Genomic DNA, 17,103 nt, shown 5'->3' on the forward strand with positions numbered 1-17,103 from the left:
GAGGGGACAGACCAGCTTTTTTGACAGAGCCTGTTTTTGTTCCGAGCTCAGGACCACACTCTGCTCCTCTGTCCCCTAAGCCCCTGATGTGGGTGGAGTTGTCTAGCCCTGAGGGTCCGACCCTGGGGGAGCGGCCTGCAAGGTCTCTGCAGGGTGCACCTGAGGAGCCTGCCCCCAGCCCCGCATGTGCAGAACTTCCCGGGCTGGGGAGGGAGCATTGTCTCTAGGGCTTCGTGGGTTCACGGAGCCTTAAGAAGGAAGGGTGCTGGAGAGAGGCATCCTGCCTTCATTCCTGGGGCTCCAGAGGGCCCTGTGGGGTGAGAACAGCCTCTGGGGCCTGGGCGGTCCCATGTCCCTCCCACCCTGCTGCTGAGGGCCCAGCGGCTGAGCTGCAAGGAGGGGGGTAAACTGAGGACACCACCAGGCCTCCCTCCCGGGTGGGCGAGCAGGCCACATGGCCCCATCCCCAAGCCTGCTCCCACCTGCCCCTGCATCCTCCGTCACCCCCTTGATGAGTAAGCACCTCCCATCCCTCCAGCGCTCCACCCTCTCAAGAGCCCTCAGTGCTCCCGAGACTCAGCCAGCAAGTGTCTGGGGCCTGACTGCTGTCTCCCTCTCTGAGCAGGCTTCCCACCAGAGCTTTCATCTTTCTGATCCTGTCCACGCTGTCTGTCTCTGTGCTCGATTCTGGGCTTGCATCTCTCCTCTGGCTCAGCACAGCCTCTGGGAGGTAAGTGGCTCCTCCAGGCCATATGCAGACGCCTCTAGTGTCTTCCTTGGTCCTCCCCTGCCCGGCATGTGAGTCGAGCCTGCCTGGAGGCCGTGCATGAAAGGCTGTAGCTTTCTCCCCAAGAAGGAGAGCTGTGTCCACACTGACACCTGGGGCCAGGGTGGGCAGCCAGGGCCGTGACGGGGTAGCCTTTGGAGTTCCTCCCCGGGTGTGCTGGCCAACTCCAGGTTCTGGCAGTGAAGAGACCAGGTGAGGCCTCGTGGTGGGTGGAAGTGGATGGGCTTGGTGAGCTGGGGAGGGTCAGGAGATGCACAGAGTGCCATGTCCAAGAGGGTCTAGGCCCAGGCAGAGACTCCTGTCTGTTTGCCCTGGTCTCGCCCCTCTGCTGCTCCCTGAGATTCCTGGCTCTCTGCCCATCAACTCTGAGCGGGCACGACCACTGCTGTACCTCCACTGGAGAGTGGCCACACTCAAGGGGCCTCCTTCCTCTGGGCTCCTTCTAGCCCAGAACAGGGTCGGGGTGGAGGTTTCTGGCGGGTGGGAGCCAGGTTCTGTGGCCCATGGACCTCCAGGCCCACAGGACAATCCTCTCTCCTCCACAGACATACCCAAGAGGGTGGCATAAAGAAGTCGGTCTCCTGGGGCACTCAGAGGACCCAGGAGGTGCCCTGCGAGGTGACGATGCCCCTGGAGCGTGGCCACTCCATGGAGATCCCGGTGGTGCAGACAGGAAAACCAGTGAGGGGTCCCAGGGCTGGGGGGTCGAGTTGGGGGTGGGGTGAGAGTGGGAGGGTGAGGGCGAGAGCAGGATGGGGGGAGGCTGGCATGGGGGAGAAGGTGAGAGTGTGATGGGGGTGGGTGTGACTGTGGGGCTTCTGTCCCCCCAGGCTGTGGATGTCCAGATGCAGAGCATGGCCCTGAGAGGCCCTGACGGGGAGCCCCAACCTGGGCTGGAGAGCCAGGGCCGAGCGGCCTCCATGCCCCGCCTGGCAGCAGAGACTCAGGTGGGTAGCCTGGGAGGGTTGGGGTCATGGGAGGGGGTTCGGGGTGAGGAGACTTGGCATGGAGGAGCTTGTGTCCCACATGCGGGCTTTGCTGGGGTGGAGCCTCCCCGAATGCACTGTAGCCTGGACACCACCGGCCCTGTTTGGAACCCTCAGAACATGATGCTGGCCTCGAGAGGTGTGGCCAGGCCAGCAAGAGTCCCCACTGCTGTCACTGACCCAGCCCTTCCCTGTCTCTGGGACACACCTCTCCCACTCCAGCTCTTCACTCCCCCAGAAATCACACACAGGGCCTCCTCAAGCCACCCTTTTCCCTCATGTCCTCTCGGAGGCCCTGGGGGTGACCCTGCTCCCTCTCTGGACACTGGACGTTCTTTCTCTGGGACTTGCTTGACCACCTGGCAGGAAGCCCCTGGCCAGGGGGCTGCAGCACTGTTTCCCGGGCTCAGCGCCTGGGTTGAGCATTCCTCTTCCAACCCCTCACTCCCCCGTCTCTGCCCACTGCGCCTGGTGCCCTCCTGGCCTGGCCACGTCCCTTCGGTGCCTAGCTGGCGCCTCTTCTCCCTCCTTGCTGCTTGAGCCCGAGCAGTGGCTGTGGGTGAGCCCATTTCCGTGGGTTTCCGTGTGCTTTCAGCCCTGGGGGAGCAGCCTCACGGTGCTGGATGGACGGAAGGGCTGGCACAGTGGTCTCACCGTGGCCGCTGAGGCAGCTCTGGGCCCCCCCGCCCCCCGGGATCCTTCCAGCCAGGCCAATAGGCTCCCTCTTCCTTGCACCTCCCTGTCCTGTAGGGACGCTGAGGCCAAGAGGCCTCCTGGGTCCCGCCCGGCCTGGGAGAGACAGACAGGCACACAAACAGCATTTTGTGCAAAGAGCGCTTCTGAAGAAGCGGTGGGTCTCTGGTGGGCAAGACCAGTCCAGGGAGAGGGTGGGGCTTGGTGGTCCCTGAACCCCAGCCCCGCAGTGGGCCTCCCCAGGGACCCTGCCAGACCGCAGGCCAGGCCCTCCGTGGCGCCATGCTCCCCCCTCCCCCCCCAGCACTCTGGGGCACAGCCTCCCTTGTCTGGGGAGACGCCCCAACTTCAGGGATAGAGTCCCAGGCCCATTCCTCCCGATGGGACGTGTCCTGTGGTCTGCCCAGCCCCGGGTCATGGCGGCTTCCCCGCCGCCCTGGGCCTCCCTGGACCCCACTCTCAGGCCGTGCGCCCACCCCTGTCCCCGCCCGCAGCCGGCCCCAGACGCCAGCCCCATGAAGCGCTCCATCTCCACTCTGGCGCCCCAGCGACCCCCTGTGGCTCGTTTGTGCAACGCCGCCCTGGACCGCGCTCCGGCCAGCCAGGCCGCCCCCCACCATCACCACCGCTGCCATCGCCGCGGGGACAGGAAGCCGAGGTCCCTGGAGAAGGGGCCCAGCCCGTCCGCAGACACAGATGGCGGTGCGTGCGAGGGGTCTCTCTAGGGGCGGTGGCTTGAGTTGGGGGTTCAAGAGCACATGGGAACCGTCTTCCTTTCTGCACCTCACAACCCCACAGCCAGCCCTGAGCCTGAGACCAGGCAGGAGCCCCCCCACCCAGCTCTGCTCTGGGACCCTCTGCTGGCCCTGGGGGGCCAGGCCGGGTGGGGTCTGTCTCGCCGCCGGCTTGGCTGTGCTGACTTCTCCTCTCCCCCCGCCAGCACCCAACAGCGCCGCGGGGCCAGGGCCGCCCCCGGGGGACGGGCCAGCAGGCTGCCGGCGGGAGCGCAGGCAGGAGGGGGGCCGGTCCCAGGAGCGAAGGCAGCCCTCCGCCTCCTCCGAGAAGCAGCGCTTCTACTCCTGCGACCGCTTTGGGGGCCGTGAGCCGCCACAGCCCCAGCCCTCCCTCAGCAGTCACCCCGCGTCGCCAACCGCTGGGCAGGAGCCAGGACCCCCGAGACAGGTACGTGGGCCTCAGAACCCCACCTCGCCCGCGCTCCCTGGGGTCCGGGAGGGAGCCCCTTCCCGTCCTGGTTCCTAGGCCCAAGCCTGCGCTCCTTGCTTCCCAGGCCCGTCCATCCTGCCGGGCGGAGCCCTGGCCCTCCCGCTGTCCAGTCCCTTCTTTGCTTTCCTTCTGACTGAGGTGGGCTGGGCTGTGGTCTCCTGGTCCCTGGCCCTGTGCCTATCCCTTGCTGTCACCACCATCCCCAGACTGCCATCCGACTCTCTTGGGGCCGCCCCGGGTCCATCCCAGCTGCCCGACCCCGCCCCCCCGCCATGGCTCTCCGCTGCGCTGTGCTCTGTTCGCCCTGTCCTTTGACTGGGGGTTGCTGTGTTCCCGTTTCCTGCAGGGCAGTGCTTCAGCGAACGGGAGCCCCCTGCTGCCAACATCTGGTGCTAGCACCCCTGGCCGCGGCGGGCGGAGGCAGCTGCCCCAGACCCCGCTGACCCCCCGTCCCAGCATCGCCTATAAGACGGCCAACTCCTCGCCCGTCCACTTTGCTGGGGCTCAGACCAGCCTCCCTGCCTTCTCCCCCGGCCGGCTTAGCCGTGGCCTTTCAGAACACAACGCCCTGCTCCAGAGAGACCCCCTCAGCCAGCCCCTGGCCGCCAGCTCTCGGATCGGCTCCGACCCGTACCTGGGGCGGCGTCTGGACAGCGAGGCTGCTGCCCGCACCCAACCTGAGGACACGCTCACCTTCGAGGAGGCCGTGGCCACCAACTCGGGCCGCTCGTCCCGGACTTCCTACGTGTCCTCCCTGACCTCCCAGTCGCACCCCCTCCGCCGGGTGCCCAACGGCTACCACTGCACTCTGGGGCTCAGCTCTGGCGGGGGCGGCCGGGGGCGGCGCAGCTACCACCACCCCGACCAAGACCACTGGTGCTAGCCGCACCGCGACCGGCGGGCGCGTCCCAGGTGATGAGTTTTATCATCCGCGCTGGGCTCGGGGGGCGCTCGGGCGCTGAGGCAGGGGCCGCAGCCCCGGGAGGACCGCCTCGCCCCTGCGTCTCCTCCCTCGCGCTGGGTGGAGCGGTTTGTAGAGGGATGTGGCTCCCCCTCTCCCCCTCCCGCGCTGCCTCCCTGGGTCTCACAGCTCAGAGCCTACACAGGACGCGGCTGTGTGTGCTGAGCGGCACTGGGTGGAGGACCCAGCATCCGAGGTGTGTGCTGGGAACGTTTTGCAGGAGGTCTGAATCTTGTGCGGATCATCCTTCATGCAAACGTGTGGTGCAGAGGGGCGGGCGAGACCTCAGGACAGAGTCGGTGGTAAACCGAGCAGGTCTCATCAGCCCCCGCACACCAACAGTCCGGTGGCGCCCTTCGTACCTAAAATGGCAAATAGGCACTAGAAACACACGCCGATGCTCTGTCCTCTCCCAGACACAGTCAGCCCTGACAGGGACCAAATCTGGACAACGTTCTTGCTGTTGGTTTTGATTTTTAGTCACGACACCCTTCACTCGTTTGTTGACTCTATATACTTGATCAGAAAATAAAAATAAAAAACCAGAATAATGGGGAAGGGAATGTTAACATGACTGTAAAACATGAAACCTATAGGAGGACCTCAGCCTCTCAGGATGTGTGTTCTCGGCTTGCTGGAGGACATGTTCTGTGTCCAGTCCAGGCGGCCGACCAGACCACCCCGGCTCCCGCGGCTCTCGACCAAGTGCCTGACCTCCTAGCCCCTCGCGCAGGCTCCCGGGGGCGGGACGGGAGGCCTGTGTGGACTGCGAGTGGGCTTTGTGGAAACTGTTGCAAACAGCAACTGAGTAGAAAGCGGATGTAATGGAGAACGTGCAGAAAACATCCAGTAGGTCCGTCGTAGTTGGAATGAAGCGGCCGTTTGCCCTTTTTCCTCGAACCAGTAGAGGCTGCAGGGCATGTGTAGCATGGCCCGCGCGGGCCGGTCAGTCTTTCTACACCCGATTCTCAGGGACGGGGTGCCTGACAGGCAGGGCGCAATCTCTGTAGTTGTGCAAATTTCTTTTCACAGAAGACTCATCGGGGAGAGGCTGGTGGGAAGCGGGGGAGATTGGATGGGGTGGGGGCAGGAGGAGTGCCCGCGTCTGAGCAGATGAGGGCAGTTGGGAACCAAACGGAAATGAGGCCGGAGCTCGGAGGAAGGAGCAGCTCAGCTGCAGCTGCTGAGCTGGGCGTCTGAGCCCACACTCTTTCTGGCACAAGAGGTGGGAAAGCAGGCAGCCAAACGAAGCCCCGCTTCAGGGCCACATTCAAAAAAGGCCACTGTTAGGACGTGGTGCATAAAGCACTGGAGAGCCTCTGTTTTGTGAACAAAAGGAGCATTTAGATGAGTAGATTCGGGTGTGTCCTCCGCAGTTTGAAATGTGAGATGATCTCTTTGCTGGACCATTTGAGTGTTCCCATTGGCTTTTACCCCATGATTCTCCTAAAGAGACTTGGAGTGTGATGTGTGTGTGTGCGTGTCTGTGTGTCCCCGTGAGTGGATGCCGTTAACCCATAGGGCTATGCAACAAAAGACACACGTTTAATATTAGAAATAAAACACACAAGACCGCCACCTGTTCTAGGGTTTGAGCATGATTGTGACCAAACCATTTTATAGAATTTCCTTACTTGAAGGCACAACACTCTGAAACTTTAAAATAACAGAGTATTTTACTCAAGTAGGATATAATTAGAATCGGAATCTCGGGCTGTGCATGTCCTCCCTGGCTCCTGCTGCAGAGCAGAAGCTTGTGTATTTTGGTAGATGTTTTGTCTCTGGTCCCCCTGCCCACATTATTTTGAGTGTATTCATTCTGTGCAGAACCACAGCTGCTTCCCCAGGCCATGTTGGGCAGAGAATCCACTTTTCCGGACCCACCCAGCCATGCTGGCTTGTCTGGATTCTTCTAGACACTGGAATTGGTGAAAATTACAGAGAGCGGGGGATATACTGTCTTGTTTTCCCGACTCTGCGTTTTGTTTCTGTACTGTCTCTTCTCAGCTGTCACGTTTCCCCCCAAATCTCATAGTGAGTTGCCAAATTTGAAGAGCATCAACCAGTTGTCTGCATCTGGAACCAGTCAAGCAGTGGCTGTAGTTTGAATAAGTTCTGTGTGCATGTAAAATATATACATATATACATATATTCAAGTATGTGCATGACATGTATATCTTCGTACTTTTTGATAAAATGTATTCATTTGTTAATTTTTAATTATATTTGATATAAATCAAGGGTTTGTTGCAAAACTTTATATTTAAGAACAGTGTTTAAAAAAAACAAAAACAAAAAGAGAAGTCCCAACCATGCAACACAACTGGGACTTGCTTTAAAAAAAATTCTGTGATTGACTAGTTTGCTGCCTGAGTAATATTTATCAGCCAAACTTTGGATTCTGCTATTGTTTCTACAATGACATTTTGTATGAAGCAAAGTCCTTGGATTAAAATAAAACTTAGCAAAAAACAAAACACCACCATGCTGCTGGGTGATATATGCAAGGGGTGCGGAGCCAGGCGGATGAGCCATCTCCGTGGGTACAGGGCTCGGGGGCGGAGGGCACAGGGCTCAGAAGAAGGTGAGAACCTCTTCAACTTGCTCTGGGGCTGATAGGTTGCAAGGGTGGATTAGGCCCAGCGTCATGGTGAGGATCAGGGTAGGCTTGTGGCTGGAGGAGCCGGGATAAGGACTCATGGGGGATGTGGTTGTTTTAGGGTTAGGAATACAGTTTGGGAGTTGAGCAGGCATTGGCTGAGGTTTGGGGTGGCTGTGTTGGGTGGGTTAACGGTTAGAGGTTAGAGTTAGGTTTGGGGTTGAGGTTGGGATGTAAGTTAGAGTTGGGGTTAGGAATTAGAGGTTAGGGTTAGGTTACAGGCAAAGGGTTTGTCTATATAACCACTAACAGTGTAGGGTTATGTGGGTATAAGAACTAAGGTTTTGTTCAGTTTACTGTATATTAGAGTTCATTTAGAAAAGGCGTAATTGAACAGGCTTAGGTTTCAGACAAAAATGAAAATTATGGTTCTGATTACACAGGGAAAAGGGATTGGAGTAGGGTTCAAATTTTCAATCTGTTCTAATATGGACCTATATTCGGATTAGGGTTAAGGGTGGTGTAGGATCATGGTCAGGCTCAGAGGTTAGGGTTAGGAGTAGAGTAAGGTTCAGAGTTAGAGGGTCAGGAGTAAGGATAGAAATTCAGGCTCAGGGCTCAGTGTTAGAATGTAGGGTCAGGGTCAGGGTTAGAGGCTCAGGGGCAGAATTAGAGGGTACATTAAGAGGATGAAGGGCTTCCCTGGTGGCGCAGTGGATAGGACTCCGTGCTTCCAGTGCAGGGGGCCTGGGTCAAATCCCTGGTCAGGGCCCTAGATCCCACATTCATGCCACAACTAAGAGTTTGCATGCCACAACTAGGGAGACCGCATGCCACAACTAAGGAGTTGGCAAGCTGTAACTAAGGAGCCCACGAGCCACGACTAAGGAGCCTGCCTGCTGCAACTAAAGACCAGGTGCAACAAAAAAACAACAAAAAAAGAGGATGAGGTTTGGAGGGATTAGAGTTAAAGGATGCAGGCTAGAGGGTCAGGGTTAGAGGGTTAGGTTAGATTGTCTGAGTCAGGGTCAGGGTAAGGGTTAGGAGTTTACAGGGCAAGGTCAAGTATATAGGGGCTAGGGGTTAGGAGTATTAGGGTTTAGGTTTAAAGATTAGGAGGTTAGGGTTAGGGAGTTAACAGTAGAGATTTGGGCATTAGGGTTAGTGGGTTAGTGTTAAGCATAACTGGCTCACGACCCCCCTAACCCCACACCTCTGAGTCCTCTAGGATGGACAGGACTTGCCCTGGGTCACTCATGAGTGTGGGGTTCACCTGGACCGCTGGTTATCTACCCCCCGTCCTGGAACCTGATAGCAGAAGAATGAAATGTCTGCTCCGGTCACTGACTGTTTCAAATCCAACTCAACCTCAGTCAACAGTTGTTAGGGCCTCAGAAGTCCACAGGGTTTCCTCCTACCATCTGAACTGGAAAGAGTAGTGCTGGCCCCACTTGGCCTGGGCAGCCCCGGTCCAGCACAGGCCTGGCTGAGGTCACTCCATGGTCATGTTATGAATTTATACAGAACTTGGTGCAGCGACCTACCAGCTCCCAGATGCTGCCTCCTGAGGGCTGGTGGGGCCCTCCTGGGACTGCAGGCATCCTTTGTCCCATCTGAGTGGGCATCAACAGACATCAAGTCTCAGGACAGCCCTTGACCTCTGACCACACAGGCAGGCATCTGTGGTCCTCCAGCTCAGGCCAGTCTGGTCCCCGTCAAGCCTCTGTGGCCAATTACTGAGCTGACCATGCTGCTGGGCAATTGAATCTGCCGCTTTCCCCAAGCCAGCATCTGTTCTCATGCCAAAGTCCAGAACCTCAGCTTTCCTCTGGGCACTTCTTACCTGTTTCCAGTCCAAACAGTTCCAGAGGGCTGATGCTACGTTCCACCCACCTTGAAGATGGGCGTATGATCCACATCTAGCCAATCCCATGGTACACCTTATGGGTGCTCTGATGGTTCAAGGACGATGCTATGACTCAAAACCAGGCCAATGACGTTTATTTTATTTTATTTTTTGGCCATGCTGTGCACACGGGATTTTAGTTCCCTGACCAAGGATCGAACCTGTGCCCCCTACATTGGGAGCGCAGAGTCTTAACCACTGGACCACCAGGGAAGTCCCATCCCCTCATTTTCAAAACTGCTATGGATTTAAAGCACACAAGATGATTGTGATATGAGTGGCCTTTTCAGTATGACTTCTTTGACTTAGAATGTTTTCAATGTTTATCCATGTTGTAACATGTATTATCAGTGCTTCATTCATTTTTTCATTGTGGTTAAAAATACATAACATGGGGATGGGGGGCAAGTGGAGGGAATGGCCCACATGCACATCATTCACGGACCCTCTGGACTGGAGGGACTCGTGAGAGCCGGAGCCCAGAAATCCGGGGATGGATAAGACACAGCGTCCCCTCCAATTCCCGTAAGCACCCCTTGCTCCATCCTGCGCCCAAATACCTCAGCTAGGCGCTCTCCCCACTCTTTACACTCCAAACTCAGCCAGGACAGACCTCTGCAGCCGCCGCTCCCCACCCTGAAGGTTAAGCTCAGAGGTTCTGTCCCCCTTTCCTCGGAGGGACTCTTTTTGGTGACCACAAAAGGATTCGATCGCTCAGGACAAAGCTGGTAGAGGACAGCGGGATGGCTGCGCCGGGCGTGCCGCGCTTCCTCCTGACCTTCGACTTTGACGAGACTATCGTGGACGAAAACAGCGACGAGTCTGTCGTGCGCGGGCCGCGGCGGGCCAGCGGCTGCCTAGAGCCTGCGTGCCACCTAGCGCGAGGGCTTCTACAACGAGTACATGCAGCGCGTCTTCCAGTACCTGGGCGAGTAGGGCGTGCGGCCGCGGGACCTGCGCGCCATCTACGAGGCCATCCCCCTGTCGCCCGGCATGGGCGAGCTGCTGCAGTTTGTGGCCAAGCAGGGCGCCTGCTTTGAGGTTATTCTCATCTCAGACGCCAACACCTTTGGAGTGGAGAGTGCGCTGCGCGCCGCCGGCCACCACGGCCTGTTCCGGCGCATCTTCAGCAACCCGTCGGGACGCGACCCTTGGGGGCTGCTGGCGCTGCGGCCCTTCCACGCGCACAGCTGCGCTCGCTACCCCGCCAACATGTGCAAGCACAAGGTGCTCAGCGACTACCTGCGCGAGCGGGCCCACGACGGCGTGCACTTCGAGCGCCTTTTCTACGTGAGCGGCGGCGCCAACGACTTCTGCCCCATGGGGCTGCTGGCAGGCGGCGACGTGGCCTTCCTGCGCCACCGCTACGCATGCACCGCCTTACGCAGGAGGCGCAGAAGGCCGAGTCCAGCTCCTTCCGCGCCAGGGTGGTGCCCTGGGAAACCTCCACCGAAGTGTGCCTACACCTGCAACAGGTGCTGAGGACGTGGCCTGCAGAGGGCACCCGGGCGGGGGGGGGGGCGGGGGGGGTCGGGAAAGAGAAAGCTAGTTTTATTACTCCCTCTCCCTTTCGTTTTGGTATATCCCTCCGGGATTTCCTGGAATCCCAGGGTGGTCCATTTGGGGACTGGAGGAGGGAGCTGGGAGCTGTCCCCATCTGTGCAGTTAACCCAGCTCGGCTGCCTCCCCCAGTTCCACTGCAAGCGAATTCCGGAGTCTGGCCGCACCAGGGTGGCGCGCATATCTGAGCAGGCAGCAGTGTTTCCAAAAACCTTGTCCTCCCAGCTGGGAGGACGGGGTTCCCTGTCAGGGTAGAGAAGGAACATGTCCCGCCGCGTCACGGTTAACTGTTGCCTTGGGATGCATGGCCTCCCTCCTCCAGTCTTCTGTCCAGGGGACCCAGGCCCCGAAATGCCCCCCCCCCGCGACCTCCCCCGCACCGGACTCCCTGCGGAGAGAGGTGGCGCTCCCTGCCGACGGTCCCAGGCCTAGATCTTGCTTTACCTACTGTGACCCTACACTACACTCCTTGCCTCCCTCCCCGCCCCCACTCTGTCGGCATCCCCACAGGAAAAAAAGCTAGAGGGAACGGTCACCTCTTGTTGGTGGAAAGAGGTAGCACACTGTCCCGGGGCTCGGGTCTGGCCAGCCAGGGACCTCACAGAGCCCGAAGGTGTCTCCTAACACCCCAGCCTCGTCTATGCAGCAAGAAACCAGGGACTTAACCAAAGTCGCACCACTGACGGGGCCCTCTGAGTCCCCCTTCTCCCGTATGGAACAGAAAGCCATGATGCTCTAAAGCAGAGCCAGTGGAAACCCAAGGCCCACCTCCGTCTTTTGGTGTTTCAGAGCTGTAAAGGAGGTGAAGGGGCAGAGGTGAGCGAGATCTCTCACGCTGCAGTCTGAGGGATGAGGGCGAGGTGATCTCTGCTCTCAGAGAGCCCCACTTAAGTGAGGGAGCTGGTCCCCACTCTTGGAGGAGTGCCCAGCTTGGGGAACCAAGCCTGAATACACAACAAAGCAGGCAGCAGGCAGAAGAGCAGGGTGCAGCCCACCTCCGCAGAGGGGCACAGGGGTCTAGTGTGGAGGGCTCCGTGAGCACCGAGGAGATGGGAGAGCGGAGGGGCACAGGGGTCTAGTGTGGTGGGCGCCGTGAGCACCGAGGAGATGGGAGAGCGGAGGGGCACAGGGGTCTAGTGTGGAGGTTGCCGTGAGCACCGAGGAGATGGGAGAGCGGAGGGGCACAGGGGTCTAGTGTGGAGGTTGCCGTGAGCACCGAGGAGATGGGAGAGCGGAGGGGCACAGGGGTCTAGTGTGGAGGCTCCGTGAGCACCGAGGACATGGGAGATTCTGCTGCTTAGGGCAGGCAGAGGAGGCTCAATTGGCAGGAGCCGTGCAAGTGGGCTGCCTTTCAGTCCCTCGGCCGCTAGCCCTGCAGGGCAACCATCAGGAGGTCGTCAGGATTGTATTCAAAGTCGGCACTTGCAGCTGGAGACCCTGTCTTCATGGCGTAAGGGTCCCCTGTGGATAAGGGCACCAAACTCCCTGGCTTCCAGTTCTTTCCTGTCTCCAGCAGGCCTCTGGGTGCCTCCTCTGTCTTTACCAGGACCCCTTCCCACTGCACTGGGGGGAAGAAACAGACACAGCTCACAGCCCAGGAGGCGTGCAGGACTGGTCCAGTCTTGACTGGAGCAGGCTTTGGAGTGGGACTCAAGAGGCTCACTGAAGGCGGTGCCTGGGTCAGCATCCCAGAGATCCCAGGCGTCAGCAGCTGGCCTGCACATAGTTCCCGGGGAGGAATCCAGACCCCTCTGAGCCGATGCCCTCACACCAGCCATCGGAGTAGCGGTGGGTGATGCAGATAATGGTGCCCTCAGAGAAGGAGAGTTCGTCGTCCTTCTGGCGCGTGTATGGGTTCAGTGTCACCACTGCAGGGCGGGAGGAGAGGGGTGCCATGAGATGTGCCTCCTGCCCCGCCACAGGGATGCTTGTGCCCACGTACTGGACTCTAGGGGGCAATGTGGGGAGTGGGGCAGGAGATGCCTTCTCCAGAGCCCCAGGACTCCTCCCCAGCTGAGCTAATATTCAGTATCAGGCCAGCTGCTTCCCTCCTCTGGGGGTGCGGTGGGGTGGAATAAAAGGCTCCACAAGTGTGACACAGGCCATCCCCTCCACTCCAAGAAACTTCAGTGTCTGAGAGCAGGGCCCCAGGATCTGCCCATGTTTTGTAATCTGCTTTCAGCCCCCGTTCACCCTGGTCCTCCCACAATGTCTCTAGCAGGTGCTGGAGGTATTGCTCAGTAGGTGCTCAGTAAATACAGTAACATTGAACAGTGTAGACTTGGCCGAGTGAGCCTTGGGCAAGTCACTTAGTTTAACCTCTCAGGCTCAGCTTCGTCTGTTAAATGGGAGTGTGAAGATCCTAGGAGGTTAAGTAAAAGCGAGAAAATGGATGAGAAGCTTTGACTCTGGGGTCTGGTATAAAGCAGGGGCTAAATTATGTTACCCCCCCCCCACATAACATAACATTTGCCATTTAAATCATTTTGAGCATACAGTCCATGGCATTAACTACATTCACGTTGTTGTACAAATATTCTCAGCATCCTCCTCCAGAACTCATTCATTTTCCCTGTGGGAAATTCTGTATCAGTTTCTCTAAATTTTTGCCAACATCTGTTATTTTTAGCTTTCTTGATTGTAGGCCTTCTAGTGTGTGGAGGGGTGTATGGCGCTGTGGTGTTAACTTGCATTTCATCACGGCTCATGATGCTTAACGTCTCTTCATGTGCTTGTTGACCATTTGTATGTCTTATTTGGAGAAGGGTCTTTTCAAGTCCTTTTTCCATTTAAAACATTGGGTTGTTTGCCGAGTCCCGCCAAGCGCTCCTCCTGGCGGTTTTGGTGTCGGTGAGTCCGGCCTGGAGCGGTCTTCCGCGCCGCAGGGGCCCACGCGCCGGGGCCTCCGTAGCGGCCTCTCAGGAGAGGAGACGCTCGGCCCGCGGCGCCCGTGTCCAGAGCGCCGAGATCGTGCTGTGCCGCGCGGACGCGGCGCTGCCGGGGCGGGTTTTGTTCGGCATTGGCTGCGGCGGTCTGCGCGCCTCTCCCGGAAGCGGGCGTCCCGGCCAGAGCGCACCTGGCGCGGGGCGTCCTCGGGGCTCCTCGCCGTCGGCGCCGCGCAAACCGGCGGGGGTCTAAGGAGCCAGCGCGCGGCGGCTGGGAACGACCCGTCCCGTGGGTCCCTGGCACCCCAGCGGCATCCGAGCGCGGAGCGGAGGGCCGCGGACCGCAGGTAAGGGGACAGCGGCTCGGTGGGGTGGGTGGAGGAAGGAACGACGAATTACACCAGAGCTGTTTGGTACAGTCGCGGAGCTACCTAACCTGGCGGCAGCAGGAAGGGCTCGCCTTTGGAGTAAAGGCTTTGAGGACGAGCCCGAGCCTACTCACTCCCGTTTTACAGAACATCTGCAGGTGTAAAGCTCACTCGTGCGCGGTTTTCCTAAGCAGCCAAGTGCCCCTCCCCCGCGATGTCTCTGCAAGCAGAACCTGAGAGGGGCCGGTGCCTTGAGAGACTCACCCTTGGCCCATGGGAAGCCCAAGGGATTTATCCTGCATGGTGATTTCACGTGCTGGGACCCCCCGCCCCCCCCCCCGCCAACCCCCACTCTGGCCAGCTGGCCCAGCCTTCGTTACTGCACTTCTCCAGCCCCAGCCGGCCCTTGGCCACCTGCTGGGATGGGAAAGGGAAGGGTGTCAGAATTTCACCTTAGAAACTTGCCAGGGGGCGTGGATTTAAACACATAGTGGTCACTCTGGCAGAAGAGAAGGGAGGAGGGCGCCTTGTTACCCTTTCATTGTGGAATCGGTGGCGCTCCTGCTGAGAGGGACCTCTCCAGTGTTTGGTGTATTGGAACTGAATAATTAGAACTTGTACAATTTTCAAATTATGTGGTACTTGAATTTAAAAGCAAAACCCCTAGAAACTCTAAGTGTTTTATAAATTGAGATCTAAAAATTGAAGGTCTGTTTTGCTTCCACTATGACATTATATTAAGAAATGTGCATTTATTGAGAAGAGAGTCAGAAAAGGGAAGCAAACAGAAAACTCAGACGTACCACTGCAGAGGCCATGGGAGTTAAGTTGTAAATGCTGCTGGCTTTCAGTAGCCTGCAGCCATTCTCTTCCTGTAGCTGATGGGATACAAAGCTCTACTGGGTTGTTCTTTGCACGGGATAGTCTTGTTTTGCAGAAATTCAGCTCAGAGCCATCTCTTGATGTATAAGAATTTCCCAGATTAGGTCCCCAGGCAGATCCTGGAGGGCCAGGGGGATTCCTTGCTTCATTATACCCGTCTGTTGGAGTAGAAAACAGCAATGACATAGTTTTCTTTAAATATGGTTTTTGGTCTATCATCCAGAGCTTAGAGTAGCTATTTCCTTTCTCCCTCAATATGGTTGTGTTCCTGGAATGAATTATAGTCATATGACCTTGTTTTTACAGGCGAGGGTGAGGGTGAGGGTCAGGGTCAGGGTCAGGGGTCAGGGGTCGGGGGTCGGGGGTCGGGGCTGGGGTTAGGGGGTAAGGGTTAGGGTTAGAGTTTAGCGTTAGGGTTAGGGTTGGGGGTTAGGGGTTAGGGGTTAGGGTTAGGGTTAGGGTTTAGGGTACGGGTTAGGGTACCGGATAGGGTATGGGTTGGGGTACGGGTTAGGATTAGGGTTAGGGTACGGGTTAGGGTATGCTTTAGGGTTAAGGTATTTATTAAATCTCTCCCACTCTCCAGATGTCACTTAGCACGTAAAGGAATATTATTTGGGGTCCAGTCATGGAGAAGACTTTAGACACTAGGATAAGACAAAGAACACACGCATTATAAATAAATCACATTACGATTTTGTTTTTAACCTGTACATTAAAACACTAGTGCCTAGGAAATTTAATAGAGGCAGAAGCAGTAAAGGGTAGTTTTATGGGAATAACATCACAGTTTTCTGTGGAATACACAGATTTTGACTGGTTAGAAAGTCAAGGAGGAATGCTTTTGTTCTGAAGATATAAACCCTCTTCTAAATTGAACTGTTATTGGAAGTTAGAAATTGTTTGTTCCTGTTGTATTGCTTTGTGTGTTCATGATTATTCTGCTTGCATCTCCCTTGTTAAACCTTTGATTTGGGGAAGAGTGCCATTCCTGGAAATGAGTTTACAGAATTATTCTCAAAAACGGAAGGAAATGGTTCTCACCTAAATGTTAAGAAATAATCTCTATACTGGTGTACTAACAGAATTATGGTTCAGGGATAATAATTCTATGAAATGTAATTAAAAACAATATATATTTTTTCTTTTAAATTTCCATTGTTACTTTTTAAAAGTACAATTATAATTCAATGCTTTGTAACAAGTGAAATTTAAAAAGATTAAAGGGAAAGATAATATTTTACCACTTGCCCTCCTTTCCAACTCCCTGAAACAACCAACATAATGTGTAGCTTTCTCATTTATATCCAGGTGTTCCTTACATGTGGAACATCATGTTTCTCACTGTAGAAAAATAGATTTAGCTCTCACACATTTTATAGGCTACATAACAGTCCGTAGAACAGAAGTACCAAGTATTTCAGACTTAACTTTTTGAGGGACACTCAGGTTACTTTCTGATTTATTTTGTTGTTCTGCTAAGTTGTTTTAACAACAGAAAAATATATTTTAAAATATAAAAATCAAAATTAAGTTAGGGGTGAGGATAAGGGTTTAGGGTATGGGTTAGGTACAGGTTAGGGTTAGGGTACAGGTTAGAATTAGGGTACAGGTTAGGGTTAGGTTTAGGGTATGGGTTAGGGTTAGGGTACGGGTTAGGGTACAGGTTAGGATACGGCTACGGGTTAGGGTTAGGGTACGGGTTAGGGTATGGTTTAGGGATAGGGTAAAGTTTAGGGTATGATTATGGTTTAAGGTTAGGGTACGTGTTACTGTTAGGCACGGGTTAGGATTAGGGTACAGGTTAATGATAGGGTTAGGGTTAGGGTTAGGGTAGAGTTTAGGGTACTGGTTCGGGTACGGCTACAGGTTAGGCTTAGGATACGGATTAGGGTATAGGTTAGTGCGAGGGTACGGGTTAGGATTAGGGAACAGGTAATGTTTAGGTTTATGGTACGGGTTAGGGTTAGGGTACGGGTTAGGGTACAGGTTAGGGTATGGCTACGTGTTAGGGTTAGGGTATGGATAAGGGTAGGGGTTAGGGTTAGGGTACAGGTTAGGGAACAGTTTAGGGTATGACTACGGTTTAGGGTTAGGGTATGGGTTAGGGTACGGGTTAGGGTACGGTTTAGGGTTAGGGTTAGGGTACGGGTTAGGGTTATGGTACGGGTTAGGGTATTGGTTAGGATTAGGGTACAGGTTACGGTTAGGGTACAGTTTAGGGTATGGGTACGGGTTAGGGTTAGGGTACG

The 17,103-nt window shown here is 56.2% G+C and overlaps 1 protein-coding gene and 1 pseudogene across 1 annotated transcript; both read left to right on the forward strand.

The window, feature by feature from the left end:
- Positions 1-3,141: 3,141 nt before the first annotated feature.
- On the forward strand, positions 3,142-5,259 carry LOC125961742 (voltage-dependent N-type calcium channel subunit alpha-1B-like). Its single transcript, XM_049700554.1, has 2 exons — positions 3,142-3,648; positions 4,037-5,259. The coding sequence occupies exons 1-2, from the start codon at positions 3,163-3,165 to the stop codon at positions 4,571-4,573; spliced, it is 1,023 nt and encodes a 340-aa protein (XP_049556511.1). The 5' UTR covers positions 3,142-3,162; the 3' UTR covers positions 4,574-5,259.
- Positions 5,260-9,315: 4,056 nt separating this feature from the next.
- On the forward strand, positions 9,316-11,536 carry LOC125961716 (phosphoethanolamine/phosphocholine phosphatase-like; annotated as a pseudogene).
- The last annotated feature ends 5,567 nt before the right edge of the window (positions 11,537-17,103 follow it).

Source organism: Orcinus orca, chromosome 17 (assembly GCF_937001465.1).
Source record: "Orcinus orca chromosome 17, mOrcOrc1.1, whole genome shotgun sequence".
NCBI lineage: Eukaryota > Metazoa > Chordata > Mammalia > Artiodactyla > Delphinidae > Orcinus > Orcinus orca.